Consider the following 17457-nt stretch of genomic DNA (forward strand, 5'->3'; position numbering starts at 1 on the left):
AGAAAGAAATAAAATTAAAATTAGGAAAAGTAAGAAAAGTTATCTTTCAAAATAATTTGTTATATGTTACCAGTACTCAACTACATCCTTCTTATACTCCCACAATCTAGATTCTCTTCCCATTTCTCTCAACCTCCGCACATAGTTAATATCTTAGACGATGCTAAAAAAAATAGAAAAAGGTCCTAGGATCTCATAGTCTTTGACGTTGGTTCCTCGAGTTCTTTTTTTTTTCTCCATTTCATTAAAGACAGGGTTTTCACACGATACATAACTAGACATTTCTCCTTTATCTACTGTCATCTTCTTATCAAATCATGTCATTGTATAAACTATACATAAAGTATAAAATAAAATAAAATGTACATGTAATTTTCTTCTATCCAAACTCACTGAATAAAATTATATTTACTTTTACTTTACATTCATTTATTTATTTTTTAATTATAAAATGATCATAAAATAAGAATCAAAGCAAAAAATTTAAATAAATAATTAGATAATGATTAGAATGTTATAAATAAATATAATAATAAAAATATAAATTAAACAGGACTAGTGCGTAACTGGAGATATATTAAATTAAATAAATTAAAAAGACTGGTTCATAACTAGAGATAAATTAAATAAAATAAATAAACATGATCAGTGCATAACTGAAGATAAATAAAATAAAATAAATAAATAGGACTAGTACATTACTAGAGATTAAATAAAATAATAAATAAACAAGACCAATACTTAACTAAAGGTAAATAAAATAAAATAAATAAATAGGACCAGTGCATAACTGAAGATAAATAAAATAAAATAAATAAATAGGACTAATTAAATAAAATAAATAAACATGACCAATGCATAACTGAAGATAAATAAAATAAAATAAAGGATTAAATATGTTTTTGGTCCCTTAAGTTTCAGTGAAATTTGGAATTAGTCCCTCTTCAAAACTTTATACCAATTTAGTTCTTCATCTTTAAAAATGTGTGAATTTAGTCCTTTTAACCAAATTTTGTTAAGTTTATCTAACGTTTCAAGCGCATTTCATGATAATATTTGAATTATTTACATTGTTTGACACATTTTCGCTTCAATGTTAACTCAAATATTATCATAAAATGTGTTTAAAATGTCAAATAAACTTAACAAAATTTGGTAAGAAGGACTAAATCCGCACATTTCTAAAGATGAAGGATTAAATTGGTATAAAGTTTCGAAGAAGGACTAATTCCAAAATTCACTTAAACTTGAGGGACCAAAAACACATTTAACCCTAAAATAAATAAGTAGGACCAATGCATAACTGGAGATAATTTAAATAAAATAAATAAATAGAACTTGTGCATAACTGAAGATTAAATAAAATAAATAAATATGACTAGTAAATAACTAGGGATTAAATAAAATAAATTAAATAAACAAGACTAGGACTAGTACATAACTGAGAGATAAATTAAATAGACAAGATTAGTGCATAACTGAAGATAAATTAAATAAAATAAAGGAACAAATCAGTACAGATAAATTAAATAAATATAAGAGGATAGTAAATGAAAATAAGTTAAATGGAAGTAAATAAAATAATATATGATTCAAAAAAAATAAGAGATTAATATAACACCCATGAGTTTATCAAGATTAATGTAAAAAAAAGTTTAACCTCACTCCCCCTTACCTTGTTTGATTGAAGGGCACACTAATAGAATTTGAAGAGGACTAGAATCTCTTTGAATCTTTTGCTCTAAACTTTCTCTCTCTATTTTCTCTTTCTCTTTCTCTCTTTTCTTTCTTTCTCTCCTTTCTTTCTCACTTTCTTACATAACTCACCTTCACTCTCTCTACATTTCTTTCATGTATTTATAGGTTAGGATAAGATTCCTTTTATTAATGAAAGGTAAGCCAAAACCTTCCAAAGTAATCCATGTAATACATGTGGATGAAGTAATCTTAGGTCATCTTTCTTTCATCCATTTCCAAGCCATGCATGTGCCAACTTGTCCAAGTAATGAATGGATGCATGAAATATAAGGTTATCACTTCTAATTATTCTTATCTTCCATGTATTAAGATAAAACTCCTTTAAATTTCCTTATCTTCTTTCTTTTTCTTTTTATTTCTTTTCTTTTCTTTTCTTTGTTTTTCTTTTTCTTTTCTTTTTCTTTTCTATTTTTTTTCTTCTTATCTCTTTAGAAGATTTTTTTTAATACACACACCTATTTAATAATTTTTTAATTAATATATTTTTACCTAATATTTTTTTGGGTTAAGTATGTTTTTAATCCCTGAACTTTGATCCAAAATTGGAATTCGTCCATGGTCGAAACTTTGATAAATTTTGGTCCCTAAACTTTGAATATTTTAACCCAATTTTGTTAACTTTTTTTAGGTTTCGAACGGCTTTCTCAGTGAATATTGAGTCGAGAATGTGTCAAACAACGTAAACAACTCTAATATTTACTGAGAAATGCGTTCGAAACCTAAAAAAAAGGTTAACAAAATTGGGTTAAAAGCACCATATTCATTCATTTTTAAAGTTTAGGGACCAAAATTTATCAAAGTTTTGACCAGGGACGAATTCCAATTTTGGGCCAAAGTTCAGGGACTAAAAACATACTTAACCCTATTTTTTTTAATATATATATATATATACACATATTTTATTAGTTTTGTTTTATTCTTATTGTTATTTTCAATAAGTAAAAACTACATCATGATAAAATATATTTTTAATATTTAAATTACATCATAATAAAATAAGAAAAATTAGTAAAAGTAGAAGATTTTCTAAGTGTTTTATTTAAAATAAATAATACAATTTATTAAAAGTAAGGATGTTACAACAACTTTGGATTGCAAGGTGCAGATATCATGATTTATCTATAATTGAGATAATGGAACGCTGTATGAATTTATTTTAAATTGACGTGTTGAAACAGTTTTAAATTTTCCCGCGTTTTGGGAAAATAAATTATAAATAAATGAGGTTATTCATATATTATCTTTTTTTTATTTTAAATAAGTAATTTTCGGTTAAGACGTTACAGTTCATAGCAGAAACCTAGAAACTAGGTTTGTTCAACATGAATCGCCTGATGGCTTTGAAAATGAGCACTCATGCATCCATTCTATCATGTAATAACAACAAATCAAATCAAAATACAATTGCAACTCCCCTAACCTAGTTTCCTTGCTCCAAGAGTGCTCTTAGGCTCCCTCATTGATCCAAAATCGTCCTTTCTTTTATCTCTATCCATAAGAACCCTCTCTAGCCCTCTTTGCACTCTTTAGATCACTAGAACAACGTTCTTCTAACCCTCATTCAGCTGGTATGCAAATTTCACCCTTTAGTTCACTCTCTTCTCTCTTTCGATCCAAAAATAAATAAAATTATATAAAGAAAAACAAAAATCCCATTAACTAGAGTTAATGGCCATTTAAGATTACACTCCCTCAGTTCACTCTCCTTTCTCTTTCCATCCAAAAAGAAATAAAATTATAAAAAATAACAAAAATTCCATTAACTAGAGTTAATGGCCATTCAAGATTACACAAGTAAAAATAATTATTTGGTTTTCGCTAAGGTTGGAACCTACAATCACACAATTATCAAGCCAATGCATAACCAACCAACCAATTCATATTTCTTAGTAATTCATACTTATCTATGCTTATATCATCATGTTCTACGATCAAGCATACATACCAAACAATAAAACAATTAAATTAACACATAAATGACATACATGGGACTTTAATCCAAGACCTCCATAATAGTCAAGTACTCTCAACCATTTAAACTAGTATTATTTCTTATCTTCTTTCTCTCTATATTAATTAACTTAGAGATTCCTGCTCACATTTATTAAATAAATATTTATTTATTTATTTAATTTTCCCGGATCTTACAAACCTTCCCATATTATCACATTGGTCATTCACTCAAGCCTCTAATTAAACCACAAGGGGAGGAGACGCTCTACTTCTGTGAACCCCACGAAGAACATGAACACCCTTCATTGCGAGAGATTGTAGAATTCAACAACCACCACCACCTCTTTGGGGATCAAGAACAAATTGAAAAGGAAAGGAAAAAGACAACGCACACCCAATTCACTAATCAGGGCACAACTTCAAAAGTCTCCCTTAATAGAAGAAAACCACGTCTACAGTTATGTTTTTACACACCAATTTGTTCTCATTTGACACGTATCTCTTCTCCACTGTCACATCACCACATTCTAAACGTCATATGTGAGAATTTAACATGATAGACCGCATTGATACATTAACCCCAAACTGGGTATTATCCAAGTAATTATTTGTGTATTAAATTTACCTGACTTGAGATTTTTTTATGGAATGGTGGTTGGGAAGAAATTTTTAGGCAGAAAGCTCTCCGTGGTTAATCAATTGTTAGAAGCTTCCTCGTTCGATATGAGGAATTTTCGCCGAAAAACATGTTTGAGTTTAGTTGTTGAAGATCCTCCTGAAATACCCAACGATACCCGCAATTCTTCACCACAACACGTAAACCTTTAGGACTTCGAATCGAAGTTTCGAATTCAATGCTGTGAAGATCATGCATGGTATTTGGATGTCTGCCTAGAAGATGAATGAATTCTTGCCGACAGCAAAAGACTGTCAACAAGTGATCTAATCCAATTGTCACCAAATCATTCTTGAAATGTATTGGAACTACTAAATAATATTTTGACAAATGAAAGACATTATTGAAACCGTATTCAATACCACGGTAAGGATGACCATATATTTCACCCAAATTCATAGGATCTTGGTGTGTGACAAATAGAACGCAAATGGCAACACCTATCCAATTTGGGTCATCTATAATAGCAGATGGGTCCATTCTTACTGATCTTGTTGAATACTGTTTGTTGAACCACTTTGGAATTTGACTTCCAGGAGTAACAATTTCCATCCTAGCTGGCGAAACAGTAGGTTGCAAGTAAACCTGATTAAAGCAAATTTAGTCATACATAAAGAGTGTACACAAGAAAAATGAGAAACGAAAGAAAGAATGGAGTCATCACCTTAAGAGTTTGTGTCATCCAAGGAAAAACCATGCTATAACAGTGTTCCATATCACTCAACTTGGGGCAATCAAAAACGTATAATCCCATAGGGTATCTGCCATTTTTTCCTGTTATTGTTGGAAGCTCAGGCAAATATTTCAGCTGTTTGCAGTGTTCTAAGTTGAAACTTTGAAGATTTGAAAGTTGCTTGATGGTGCTTGGTAGTGTCACAAATTTGTTTCCCCCCAACTTTAGTTTTGCCAAACTACGTAAGTTCCCAATTTCATCTGGGATTCGAAGTAGACCGCAGAAGCTTATATCAAGTTCAAACAAACACGGGGCAGAAAAAGAAAAAGAAGACATTAACAGACCAAGTGAATCTTCAGCTTCCAAAGGGTAGAAAAAATGGAAAGGCAACATTAGAAGTTTGTATACAGAGGATGTTGGCAATTGGATAATATTTTTATTTTTATCAGCTTTCTCCAAATGCTCTGTGTTCCTTGGCTCCATTAACATCTTACTATTAAGTAATTTTGAACAGCCAGAGACATTTAAGCTCCCAAGAGAACTAATCCCAAAAAGGATATTCAGATTAAGAACGAGATTTTTACAATTCCTCAAATTCAAATGATCAAGTTCTTTTAGAATATCAATAGATGGATCAATCTGCATTATTTGTATACATCCTTCAAGAATAAGTTTCGTAAGATGTGGAATCTCACTAAAGTTTGGCAACCCAACAAGATTTCTGGAGTGACTGAGATCCAACGTTTTCAAATTAGGCAAACACTGTAAGTGAAACATAGGTAAGGATATTTAGGTTTTCCATTAAAAGGGAAAAACATAATAATTTCTTTTATTTGCAGCTAGGAGATTAAATGAAAAAAAAAAGTTAACCTTTACTATTTTTTTTGAAAAAGTAAGTTGAATAATTGATCATTTAAACTTATTAAAAATATGAAAAAAAAATATTACCTCTCCAAAATAAAATTAAGAAAATCTGGGATGTTGTTTTTGAGACAAAGCAATTTAAAAATCAGATATATATAGTACCTTTTTGCCTTCCCATAATTTTTTGATATTGCTATGAGGCAGGATCAATTCTACAAGTTGATCTAGATGGAAAGTTGATGGCAAAGACATCCAAGAAAAGTTACTCCAATATAGATATTTCAGTTCATTAGATATATAATTGAGAGTTCCAAAACAGTTCACATTGTTTAGAACGAGCAACTCAAGGTGATTCATTTTTGAGAGAGCATCCACTCTTAATCTACTTAGTAGAAACTCGTCTGGATGTTGATCAATAACTATAGCTTCAACATTTTCGGATTCCTGAAGCATTTTATAGAGGAAAAAATCATTACATTATTATTTTTTGATAATTTATAAATTTCTTAAGAATGGTGAGCTAAATTCTATTACCTTATTTACTTTCATGACCTTTTGGAGATCCTTGTAGCTCCACAACCTGTTCCACTTTCTTGGTTCTTTGGGTGATTTTTCTCGGACAATACTCTTACCCAACTCTCTCAACAAGTCGTGCATTTGAATATACTGACGTGTACAACTTATGAGTGATTTCTCAATCAAAACTTTCATACCAATGTCAGGATAAAATTGTCGATAGTCTAGAAGTTTCTTCATTGTTGGCTCCCAAGTGTGTTATTATTTTTAAAATACTGCAACACATGCGTCGGATTTCTTTCAGAGTTTCCTTGAAATTATTATAAAATAAATGTAATGAACTATATATATACGTTAGTGTCGGCAATCATAGTTGTTTTATAATATGCACATAACTGCTTGAAATACTCCGCCATTTTAAAAAGTATTTGAGATAACGAAATTATAAAAGAGCATCTACTTACTTCTAACGTACCAATAATATGACTACTTTATTAGCTGAATTATGTGCAAGGGACACCATAAAAACAAAAACAAAAATATATATTCTATTTCTCAGTCTCGTGTAGAGAAGTGAAAGATGTATAAATACATACATGCATGCATGTATTTACTAAAGAAAATATCATCTTCTTCCTTTTTACTCTTTAACTGTTCTTTCTTATTTGAACATTTTTGAAAATAACAAATAATGTCAAACTTGTATTGATCTGTGAAATTGATAAGTGTGAATTAAAAGGAAGTCTCTTGAGTTGAGAATGACAGAGTCTTTCATTCACTACATACGTAAAGAGCTCAAAGAAAAAATAAACATGTTTGCTTGGAAGACTAGACGAACTGTGAAGATGCAAAGGACACATGAAGAGTTAAACAACCCTGAGATATCGTCTATAATCTAGGATTAATTTTACTCAAAATAAAGTGATATTTTCAGTTAAGACTGTATTCACCTCTGAAATAAAGAATTTAAGTACCAAAAACGACTTCCACTAACAAATTTTTGGTAGAGTGGCAGTTTTTTTTTTTTTCCGATTCCACACTCAAATTATTCCTAGAATATGTATTAATTTCGACAAACTATCATGCGTTTGCTTTAGAATAAAAAGCAATTGAACAAAAAATCTGCATTTCTATTTGGCAAATGCAAACGATCTTAGTATCTTTAATTACCATTTCTCTGTTTTTTCCTATATTTTATTACTTCACAAAGGACCAACTAAAGCTGGAACAGAACAGAATCAACTGAATCTACTCTAGTACGGTTAGTCCAAACCGGCATCCAAAGATGATACATTTTGTTTGAAACATTAACAACTGTTGCATTTTAAACACAACGCTTGAGAAAATGAATGGTGGCAACCCCCTGGACTTATTGTCTCCGTACTTTATATATAAGTTTTCACTGCAAAACTTATTTATTAAAATTTTTAAAATATATATATATATATATATATATTTTTTTTTTACTAAAAATAAATTATAAAATAAATAAATGTGTACAAAGTGACTTGTACCCTATAAATTATAGAAAATAAATTTTGATATACACTAGAGTCACAAGTCAATAAATTTTCTATCTTCTCTCCAAGATAATTTCATTGAGAATAATTGTTGAACTTAATGTGGGAGACAAATCATAGTTAGGATTTTTGTTGCCTATTTTTTTTTTCTTTCATTTAAAAGAATTGTAATTTTTTTGGAGTGCCTTTTTCAAACACTTAAGCTCTCTATTTTCTTCCACTCATACACTAAAGCCAACTGAATGTGAATACACTACTAAAAAAACTCATATTTCTGCCAATTTTTTTTTGATTTTTTTTTTTAGAAAATACTTATAAATTTTGTTATGAAAAAGATTTGTAGGAAATTATTGTCATTTTTTTTGCAAAATATTTTATAAAAAAAACTTTTTGTAATAAATATTGTAGAAAATACTTACGAATTTTATAATTTTGTAGGAAATAATTACCCACGAAGAAGTTACATGTAACACCCCATTTAAATAATATCCTTAATTTAAATGAAATGCCACACATATAGAGTAGAAGAAACAAATCTGGGAGTTAAACCACTACTCCTTACAATATCCAAAAAAACTAGAAGAAACCAAGACACACCACGATGCCAGATACAAAGTATAATACAAGAACTTGACAGTAGCTATTAAAGTACTAAAGGAAAAAATAGTACATGGGCCATAGCCCAATGAGAAAGCCCAAGACAGTAGAATCCAGCGCAGATGGGCTACACAGCGGAACCATCACCTCCCTGTTGACCTCGGGTGTTCCTCGCATCTGTTCACATCAATAAATTGATGATCATCGCAAAAGGAGAAGAACCACACACAAGCAATCAAACAAGCAAAAGGGTAAGCTAGAGTATAAAATAGTTTATCATACAGTTACATGCTATTTCACATTCCAATCAGTATATCTCATCCAAACATGTTATGACCTTTCAAACAATACACTAAGACTCAGACTCGACTCATTCGGATACATATAATTTAGTCGGATTCAGCGGATGCTTGCACTTGTGGTGGATTTCTCTGCTCACCCCCGAGCTAAGTGTTACAAGTGTTACAATGTCTCAATCCCCCACATACAAGGTTAGCCCTTAATGAGTTTCAGGCCTCCTACTACTCTCACCACAAGAGTCAGTCCGCTCTAAGCGAGACTAACTGACTCTTTAGAGTGTCAGGATGCAACCTTACCTTGAATCCTTACCAAATTATATAGATGGGGCACCACCATGAACTCCTACTAACAAGGGTCATGGAATTACGTCCCGACCACTGAAGCGCCACCATGAGATCTCACCCGGAGGCTCATGGAATTAGGTACTGACAACATACCACTCATATTCAAACAATCATGTAATATTTATCATGCTTATAAATCTCATGCCAACCTTTATAATCCATCCTCATACATGTTCCATGTTGAATCCATTCCAAATCATCCTTCCCAATCCATGAATATAGAAGTGTAATTCATACCGACACCATGCCACTTTGATTACCAATCATCTCATACAAGTCACACAAGGTCATGTTAAACTTATCAATCACAGACCATAAACCATTCTACTCATACCCATTCGACCAACTCATGCTTTTAAAAGTAATTGAATCAATCTACAAGTTCAAGTTAAAGTAAGGAATTAAAATTCTGCAGCTATTCTCGCTTAAGCTAGACTGATCTCGCTTAAGCTAGACTGGTCTCGCTTAAGCTAGAAATTCTCGCTTAAGCTAGACTGATCTCGCTTAAGCTAAAATCTATCGCTTAAGCTAAACTGACAACTTTTCATTGGTTTCAACATGTAAAAACACAAAATCCCAAACAACAAAAATTTAAGAAAACACAAGCACATTGTATAAAACGTTGGCATCATATTTCATGCTTTAAAAGGGTGAACAAATCAATCATGGAAGCATACAAACATTTAAACAACTGTGCTGTCAATCTCGCTCAAGCTAAGGAGCTATCGCTCAGGCGATAGGGTCTCTCGCTCAAGCGAAAAGCTTTCGCTTAAGCGAGATTTAAAATAGAGAGTACTTCGAGTTCTCGCTCAAGCTAGCCCATCTCGCTCAAGCGAGAGGCCTTCGCTCAGGCGATCACTCAAAACTAAATGGGGCGAGTTACTACCATGCTCGCTTAGGCGAGAGCTCCTCGCTTAGACGAGAGCTTCCCGTTTGGGCGAGAAATAGCTTGCTTAGGCGAGCATAGCAAATCTCACCTGCTCTCACGCATGTAAAGCCAAAATTCCATCCATAAACAATACACAAATTATTTTCACACCATCAAAAGCACATCAAATCATCAAGAGCACCTAACAGAACCAAAATAAGCACATTATTTATAAAAGCATAAAAAATTTCTAGCTTCCCTTACCTGGAAAGAGCTAGCCAAAAGACTCGTATACCCAAACAGTGAGCACCACAACTCTGGAAACAACTTACTAAGCTGGAAAAAATGGTAGAACAGAGGAAAACTAGGTTACCAAGAGGGACCCTTGTTGGAAACAAGACAACAATGCTAGAAAAATGGAAGTACGTGATGAGGGATAGCTTACGTGAAGAAGGAATGAGTTCGAACTAGCTTGACCATGGTGGTATTAAGCCCTAGCAGAGTTTCTGTGAAGAATAAAGGTAAGAGTGAGAACACTGATTTTGGAAAGTGAGTGCAGAATGAAGGACCTTGACTGGCTGCTTTAGGGGCCTTGGCACCCTATGGGCCAACCTTTAGGCCCAACTGATTAGGGTGAACCTTTAAAAATAGGGGCAGAAAATAAAGTGGGACTTACATTACTTGCCAATTAAAATCCAATTAAAAAAATTACAAAAAAAATTCCCATACAGAGAATTTTTAGTAATGATACCACTTTGTAGAGAATAACTCTTTTCATATTGTTAAAAAACTTGATTCGCCTCTTGTAGTTTTTTTATTTCATGCAATCATCAATACAATTTACAAATTCACATTTTCCTAACTGTTGTACTAAAAAAAGTTATAAACAGCAATAAAAGACTATAAACAATTATCCTATTAACTACCAATAAGTTAATTCACTAACTACCTATAGGATTCTGACGACTCATGCATTTAAGTTTAATATATACCCAACAATTATATTACTGATATGCAGATTACTACTTACCGTGCCTAATTTGATGATGGAGAGGTATTTCTTAACCTCTACTAATATAATTTGACTTTGTCCGATTCTAATAACAAGGGTTATGTTGGGTTATATATATTCTTTTTTACATATATGGTTTAGTATATCCAGATTATTGTCATTAATAATATTTCTGGAAATGGACAAATGTCAGTATCATATATACACAAGCACACATATGCATGCATTTTCGACATCACACAAGGTTGTGTTAGTGTCTCCCATCTTTGCATTTCCAACATTCCCTTCCCTAATCGAAAACAGGAAAAAAGAAGAAGAAGCAAAGATGCAATAAAAATAATGCCCATGTAAACGCCACAAATATAGGTTAAATACCATGAAATTTTTTACTTTGTAGGTTCTTGCATGAAGAAGATCATTCCTTTCCAACGATTTGTCAGATGATTTTATAGAAATAATATTACCATGTCCATCTATAGAAATAATATTACCATGTCCATTTTGCATAATCAAAATGTGACACCTTGTAGGTTATTGCTCCGAATGTGGACAACACCTACGTACTGGTGTACGGATTTCATAAAAAAGGGTCATTGCATGGCTTCTTTCATCTATCAGACGAATTTAGTTAACCATTAATATGAAATTCTCGTGTCAAGATTGCTTTGCGTACTACTTTAGAGTAAGTTAGTTGTGGAATAATGGGATTATACGGTCCTTGTACTTCATTTTTGGAATTATTGCATCAATTCATGAACCATATTTTAATTATTTTTTTGCCAGATTTATTAGCTCCCCTTATTTTTTACTTTCTATTTTATTTATTTTGTTTGGTATCTATTAATAATATAATTCAAGGTATACAAAAGGCAACTTTTTCAATGACCCACAAAAGAAAAACACATAATTAATTCAAAGGAAAATGATATCTTGACTCTATATTTTGACCCCTTATTTGACTCCATGAGGTGGCATGCACAGGTGAATTTTATTTTTTAAATTAAAAATAATTTTACTAAAGCATTTTACTTCAGACGTGGCTTTTAGTGGAGGAGTTGAACCGTTTCTCTTTTCTCCTTCTTCCGCGCACTCAGTTGAAAAGAAACTTTTGACCCTCTTCTCTCCGCACAATCGCCGTTTTTCTTCTCACCGGCAAGGAGTGGTTGTAGATGGCGAAGGGTTTTTTGGTCGAAAATTTGAATATTCTTTCCTTTCTCCCCCGCGCTCACTGGTATTTTCTCTTCTCACCCCCTTTTGTGGTCGCAGTCGTAGGTTCTCTTGTCACCGGCAACGACAACGGTTTTTGGAGTGGTTCATTTGGTGAAGGAAGATAGCAGAAGATAGCACAGTGTGGCAGAATCTCTGTGTCGGCTAAACCTCGAAAGGCTTAGGGTTTGTGGACGACGGGGTTTGTTGACGAAGAGGTTTGTTGACGTTAGGGTTTTATTGACGACGGGCATTTGCTATGACAGGGAGGGCGTTTGCTGTGAAAGGGAGTTGTGACGAAGTGTCTCCTCCATTGTTCAACCACTGTTTTCAAAGGTCACAGTTCTACAAAGGACGGGGTTTGTAGGAGATTGTAGGTATGACGATTTTTTTTCTATTTGTTGTCTTAGGGTTTGTTTTAGTGCATCAAGATAATTCTTAGATGATAATAGCCATGGATGAAATTACAAATATGCTGTACCTGCTAATAACCCTTTTGAGAAAGGGGAACATATGTGTGTTCACCTCTAAAACGCATGTAGTCAATACCACCAAAGACTATCTCACCACCCATTTCTTCTGTTGGATCTTGATTTAGCCAAAGAGAGAAAAATTGGTGGCATATTTGCCCTTGTTCTATCATATTATACCTGCATTCACCAATCTGTGAACCTTGAAATTGTTGTGGTTTGTTTCTGATGCTAATTCAAAGGATATTATCATGATTTTCTTTTTCTGCTTTTGTTTAGAATTGTCTTTGTTTCGTATATGGCTGGCATTTAAATGAACTCGGGGGTTTTTAACATTCTGCTGTTTACTTTAGTCAAACTATTGAAATTGTTAGCAGAACTGAAAAGGGAAAAGATTATCTGATTATTGTGATTAATATGTTGCTTTTATATTGCATCTTCTAAAGTTTATTGAACATGTTGAACCAGATGAGTTGTAAGAATGGGTTTGAAGTGTCTGCTGGTTGTTATGTGTGTTTGGGCTTGGTTAGGATCGTTGACTTTTGCAACTTCTGATGATGGGTTGATGAGGGTTGGTCTAAAAAGGAGGAATTTAGACCTTCAGAGTCTTAAAGATGCAAGAATCAAAGATTTCGTTCGTTCTACTGATTTAGGGGATGATAAAAAAATTATTGTGATGAAGACATAATATATCTTAACAATTATCTTGATGCACAATATTTTTGATGCACTAAAACAAACCCTAAGATACAATACAAACTGAAATTAGTCGAAGTTGTTTTAGAAGATACATACAAACTGAAACTAAGATTGAGGGAAAAAGTTATGGTAAAATATAAGTATCATTATAAAACCTAAATTCTTCCAACTTCCAACAGTAACAGATTTGAATTTTGTTGCTCTAAATATTCATGTTTTGTCAATCTCCTCAACCTTATGAAATGTTTCAGTATTCTCCAATAACTGACTACTGATTTTAGCTTGCCACACTTCTGAAACATTTGTTCAAAAATGTTTGTAGCATAAGCTAACAAAGGAATACCCTTTTCCAGCATTGATTTCACTTTCTAATAAGCAGCATCTAGTTCACCTCCTCTACACAACTTCTGCAATCTCTGATTCTCTAATTTTCTATCCAATTTAACACACAGATCCAACCTACCATGTTCTCTCAAAAGACTCTCCACTAAATTGTAAGTGTCAAAATTTGGAAGCAATCCCAAACCCAACATTTCAATCAGCAAATGATAAGCAATTTGATTCCTATATTTTTATTTTGTTTCAATTTTTAATTTTTTTACTAACAATTTGTAGGTTGATTGTTGATTGTTCATTGTTCAACCAAGTACTAGTTTTCTGAATAGGTTGATTAAATCTGTCTTATTTTTTGTGTGATGACTTGTGTGCAAATAAGTGATGACCTGTACAACATTTTTTGCAACAATGTGGTTTGACTCAATTTTTTGAACTCATACTATAGCAGTCAATACGTGTTTTTGGGGTGAATGACTTTGGTTAATATGTGTTGATTTGTAATAAGTGGGTTAAAGATGTCTGATTTGTTGGTGATGACTTTTGTGCACCCAAGTGATGACCTGTGCTACATTTTTTGCAATCATCTATTGAATCAATTTTATTATCTTTCTTGTTATAGCAGTCAATAATTGTTTATGAGGTGATTTACTTTGGTGCATGTGATCAATTTTCAGTTATATTTACTCCTTTGTAGATATGTGTTTGATGAATTTCAATGAACTTGGTATGTTATTTAGGAATTTTAAGTAAGATGTCCAGTAAACGTCAACGCAAATGTAGTCCGGAAGTAGGCAATAAAGGGAAGAAGACGAAGGTGGTGAAAAATGCTGATCAGGTATATTTGGAATCATTAAGTGATTTAATTTTTTTTATAATTTATAATAAATAATATTCTTTTCATGGTGTTATAGGTGCGAATTGTGCATAGGTGCGAAAGCAAGTACATTGTTGAAGTAAACAATGTACTAAAAGACACCTACCGTAAGTGGATTCAGGCAACACCATTTAGATGGTGTTTGGAGGTGGACAACGCATTGGAAATAAATTGTCCTTTGTTGAGGGAAGTTTTGCATAGATGGGTTCCACAAGGGGAATACATTCGTGTAAGTCAGCATTTGGTGGGGTTATCGGTTTATGATGTTTGTATATGCCTAGGTCTTAGTATGGTTGCTAAATGTGTTGAATTTGATGTTGATGTAAGTGGGGTAGTAGGTTCACTGTTTGAGAAGAAACCAATCACCTTGCGAGACATAATTAACAAGATTAAGAACTTAGTGGTTAGTGATGATGATGTAGACAATGCTTGTAGGTTGTACTTGTTACTTTGTTTTACTGTATTTTATTTTCCTAGGACCTCTAGGACAGTGAGCAATATGCCTTTCAAAGTCTTAGACAACCTTGACAACTTAAGCGACTATAACTGGGCAGAGTCAATTCATAGTTTTTTTATCTCTGCACTCAATCGTGGATGTAAGGTTGTACGAGAAAAGATAAATACTCGTAGCCTTAACTTAGCCGGATTTGTTGTAGTTTTTCAGGTAATTTTTGCTTTCATAAGCTTTATTTTCCTAATGCATTATTATAATTTTTTGATTTGTTTAACATTGTTATAGGTTTGGGCTGCTTGTCGTCTTAGCTTAGAAGATGTAAAGGGTGAGGTTCAATTCCCAAGATTTCTGCGGTGGCCCTCGGTGAAGATTAGGACACCTAATATTGAGTCTGCTTTTGAAAAGAATAAGGTTTTATTTGAGTTGTCTTCTTTGTATATGTTTGGTTAAATTTGGTTTTATTACGAAATGTGTTTAAAAACAATTTTTTTTATTTGTAGATTGTGTTTGGTTGGGCCCTTAGTGCAGAGGAGAAGAACAACCCAATAGTGCAAAATGTCGTTCATATTGAGGACCAATACATTGTTAAAAATGATGGCATTCAGGGTGTTTCTCATTCCAAAGAGCAAGTGGATTTGGAAGAAAAATTTGAAAAACATGAATGGATAATTCTAGACATGAAAGAACAGATAAAGAAGATGCGTGATGAATTTTTTGATGCTCCTGAACCTGACTTCTGTGCAGCTAAAGGAAATGATGTTTATGAAGAAGAGGGTTGTCCTTCTGAGCAAAGGAAGTGTGATGAAGGTCAGGGTTATCCTTCACACCAGAAAAAGAGTCAGCAACCTCAGCAGTGTGAGGAAGATGACCAGAAGGACTCTCCCCAGCTTGATCACATCTTAGAAAGAAATGATGCTTCAAAATCCGACCATAATGGAGATAACAAAGCTATTAAGCCTAACACTGAAGGTCAAACTAGTACACTATTTATAGATATGGCTAAATTGTATAAGGATGTGACTACTGCTGTTTGTACCAGGTATGCTATTTTGATTAATAATGTATTCAACGTGAACACACACTAATAGTTAATACTTTAAGTTGCTGCTTTTGACTTTTCATATCTATTTATGTTGATGTGAATGGTCAAATATTAAGGAGTGATGATTGTCAATGTTTTCATCCTCGTGGTTGGATTGATAACATGATAAATTATGAAACTTAAGTTTATATTTATATTGTTACTAAAACCATGTAATGATATAATTATTGTTTTTGTGTTTATAATGTTTGCAGGCTACGACTTCATGTATAAACAAAAAAGGCTAACCGGGAAGATTAGCAGGGTTATATTTAGTCCTTTTTATACAATAAGTTTTTTTTTTTGCTTTTAATATTTATGCTTAAATTGATGTATAAGTATTGACATGTGTTGTGGTTCAGAATGCAGTTATCCTTGATTGTAACAAAAGAAAGGTGAATAGACATGTGTGGTGTCTAGATGGCTACAAGCATTACTTGACACGTGATTTGGTTTCAGTGCAGGATATAATAACATCAGATTTTGTGAGTATCCTTAGTTGTTAAATGTTGTTATATTTTGTTACAAAATGAAATGTGTTTGTTAATGTTACTTCTATTCAGTTGTTTGCCCCAATGATTTATGCTGAACATTGGTGGTGTTATGCTTTTAATTGTCAAACGAAATAGTTCTTTGTCTTAGATTCACTTGCACACAAATGTCGAAGGTGAAAACAAATTGATAGTCACGTGGTAAGTCCATGTGTGACATTATAAATTTCCATTACTCATGTTTATTGTGTTGACAATATTTAGGTTTGATTTATATCTGTTATAGGTACAAAATGTGGAACACCTTTTTTGTCTCTTCTTAAATGACAAAAACAATTGAAGCCAACATATGAAGTCCACATTGAAGACGTTCCTGAACAGCCAAATTTGTAAGCACAAATTTAATTCAGTGGCCTATTCATACAAGTTTCTTACGTAATTAGGAAGTTGTCATTAAATGCTTTGGTAACCACTTCCAGGCATGATTGTGGTATTATGGTGTTGAAGTATCTTGAGATGTGGGACGACGCCAAAAGATTTGATGGGAAAAGCATGCCGGCTTATACTGATGTGAGTATAATACCCTTGGAACTGTTTACATTTAAGTTGCATAAAGTTATTTTGATATGAACTTGTAATTAAGTAGTTATTCTTTGGTGGCAGGAGGATCTACAACAATTCAGGCAGTAGTACATTTGTGATTGGATTCTTCACCCAGAAAATAAGCATAGGGAGGTTGTCCTTGAAATATTTAAACCATATTTA

General features: G+C 32.6%; 1 protein-coding gene across 1 annotated transcript; it reads right to left on the minus strand.

The window, feature by feature from the left end:
* Positions 1-4168: 4168 nt before the first annotated feature.
* LOC114168794 (disease resistance protein RPP2B-like) lies at positions 4169-6688 on the minus strand. Its single transcript, XM_028053746.1, has 4 exons — positions 6459-6688; positions 6087-6368; positions 5052-5822; positions 4169-4972 (listed from the first exon to the last, which is right to left on the minus strand). Exons 1-4 carry the CDS (start codon positions 6678-6680, stop codon positions 4403-4405), a joined length of 1845 nt encoding a protein of 614 aa, XP_027909547.1. The 5' UTR covers positions 6681-6688; the 3' UTR covers positions 4169-4402.
* Positions 6689-17457: the final 10769 nt, after the last annotated feature.

Source organism: Vigna unguiculata, chromosome 11 (assembly GCF_004118075.2).
Source record: "Vigna unguiculata cultivar IT97K-499-35 chromosome 11, ASM411807v1, whole genome shotgun sequence".
NCBI classification, from domain to species: domain Eukaryota; kingdom Viridiplantae; phylum Streptophyta; class Magnoliopsida; order Fabales; family Fabaceae; genus Vigna; species Vigna unguiculata.

What these genes read in the sequence shown, in the direction of transcription:
- LOC114168794 (XM_028053746.1), bottom strand. Translation starts at nt 6,680, where the DNA reads ATGAAGAAACTTCTAGACTATCGACAATTTTATCCTGACATTGGTATG. An exon ending in AGGTCATGAAAGTAAATAAG is followed by an intron (nt 6,369 to 6,458) that starts GTAATAGAATTT and finishes AAAATGCTTCAG; the next exon opens with GAATCCGAAAATGTTGAAGC. An exon ending in GGATGACACAAACTCTTAAG is followed by an intron (nt 4,973 to 5,051) that starts GTGATGACTCCA and finishes TGCTTTAATCAG; the next exon opens with GTTTACTTGCAACCTACTGT.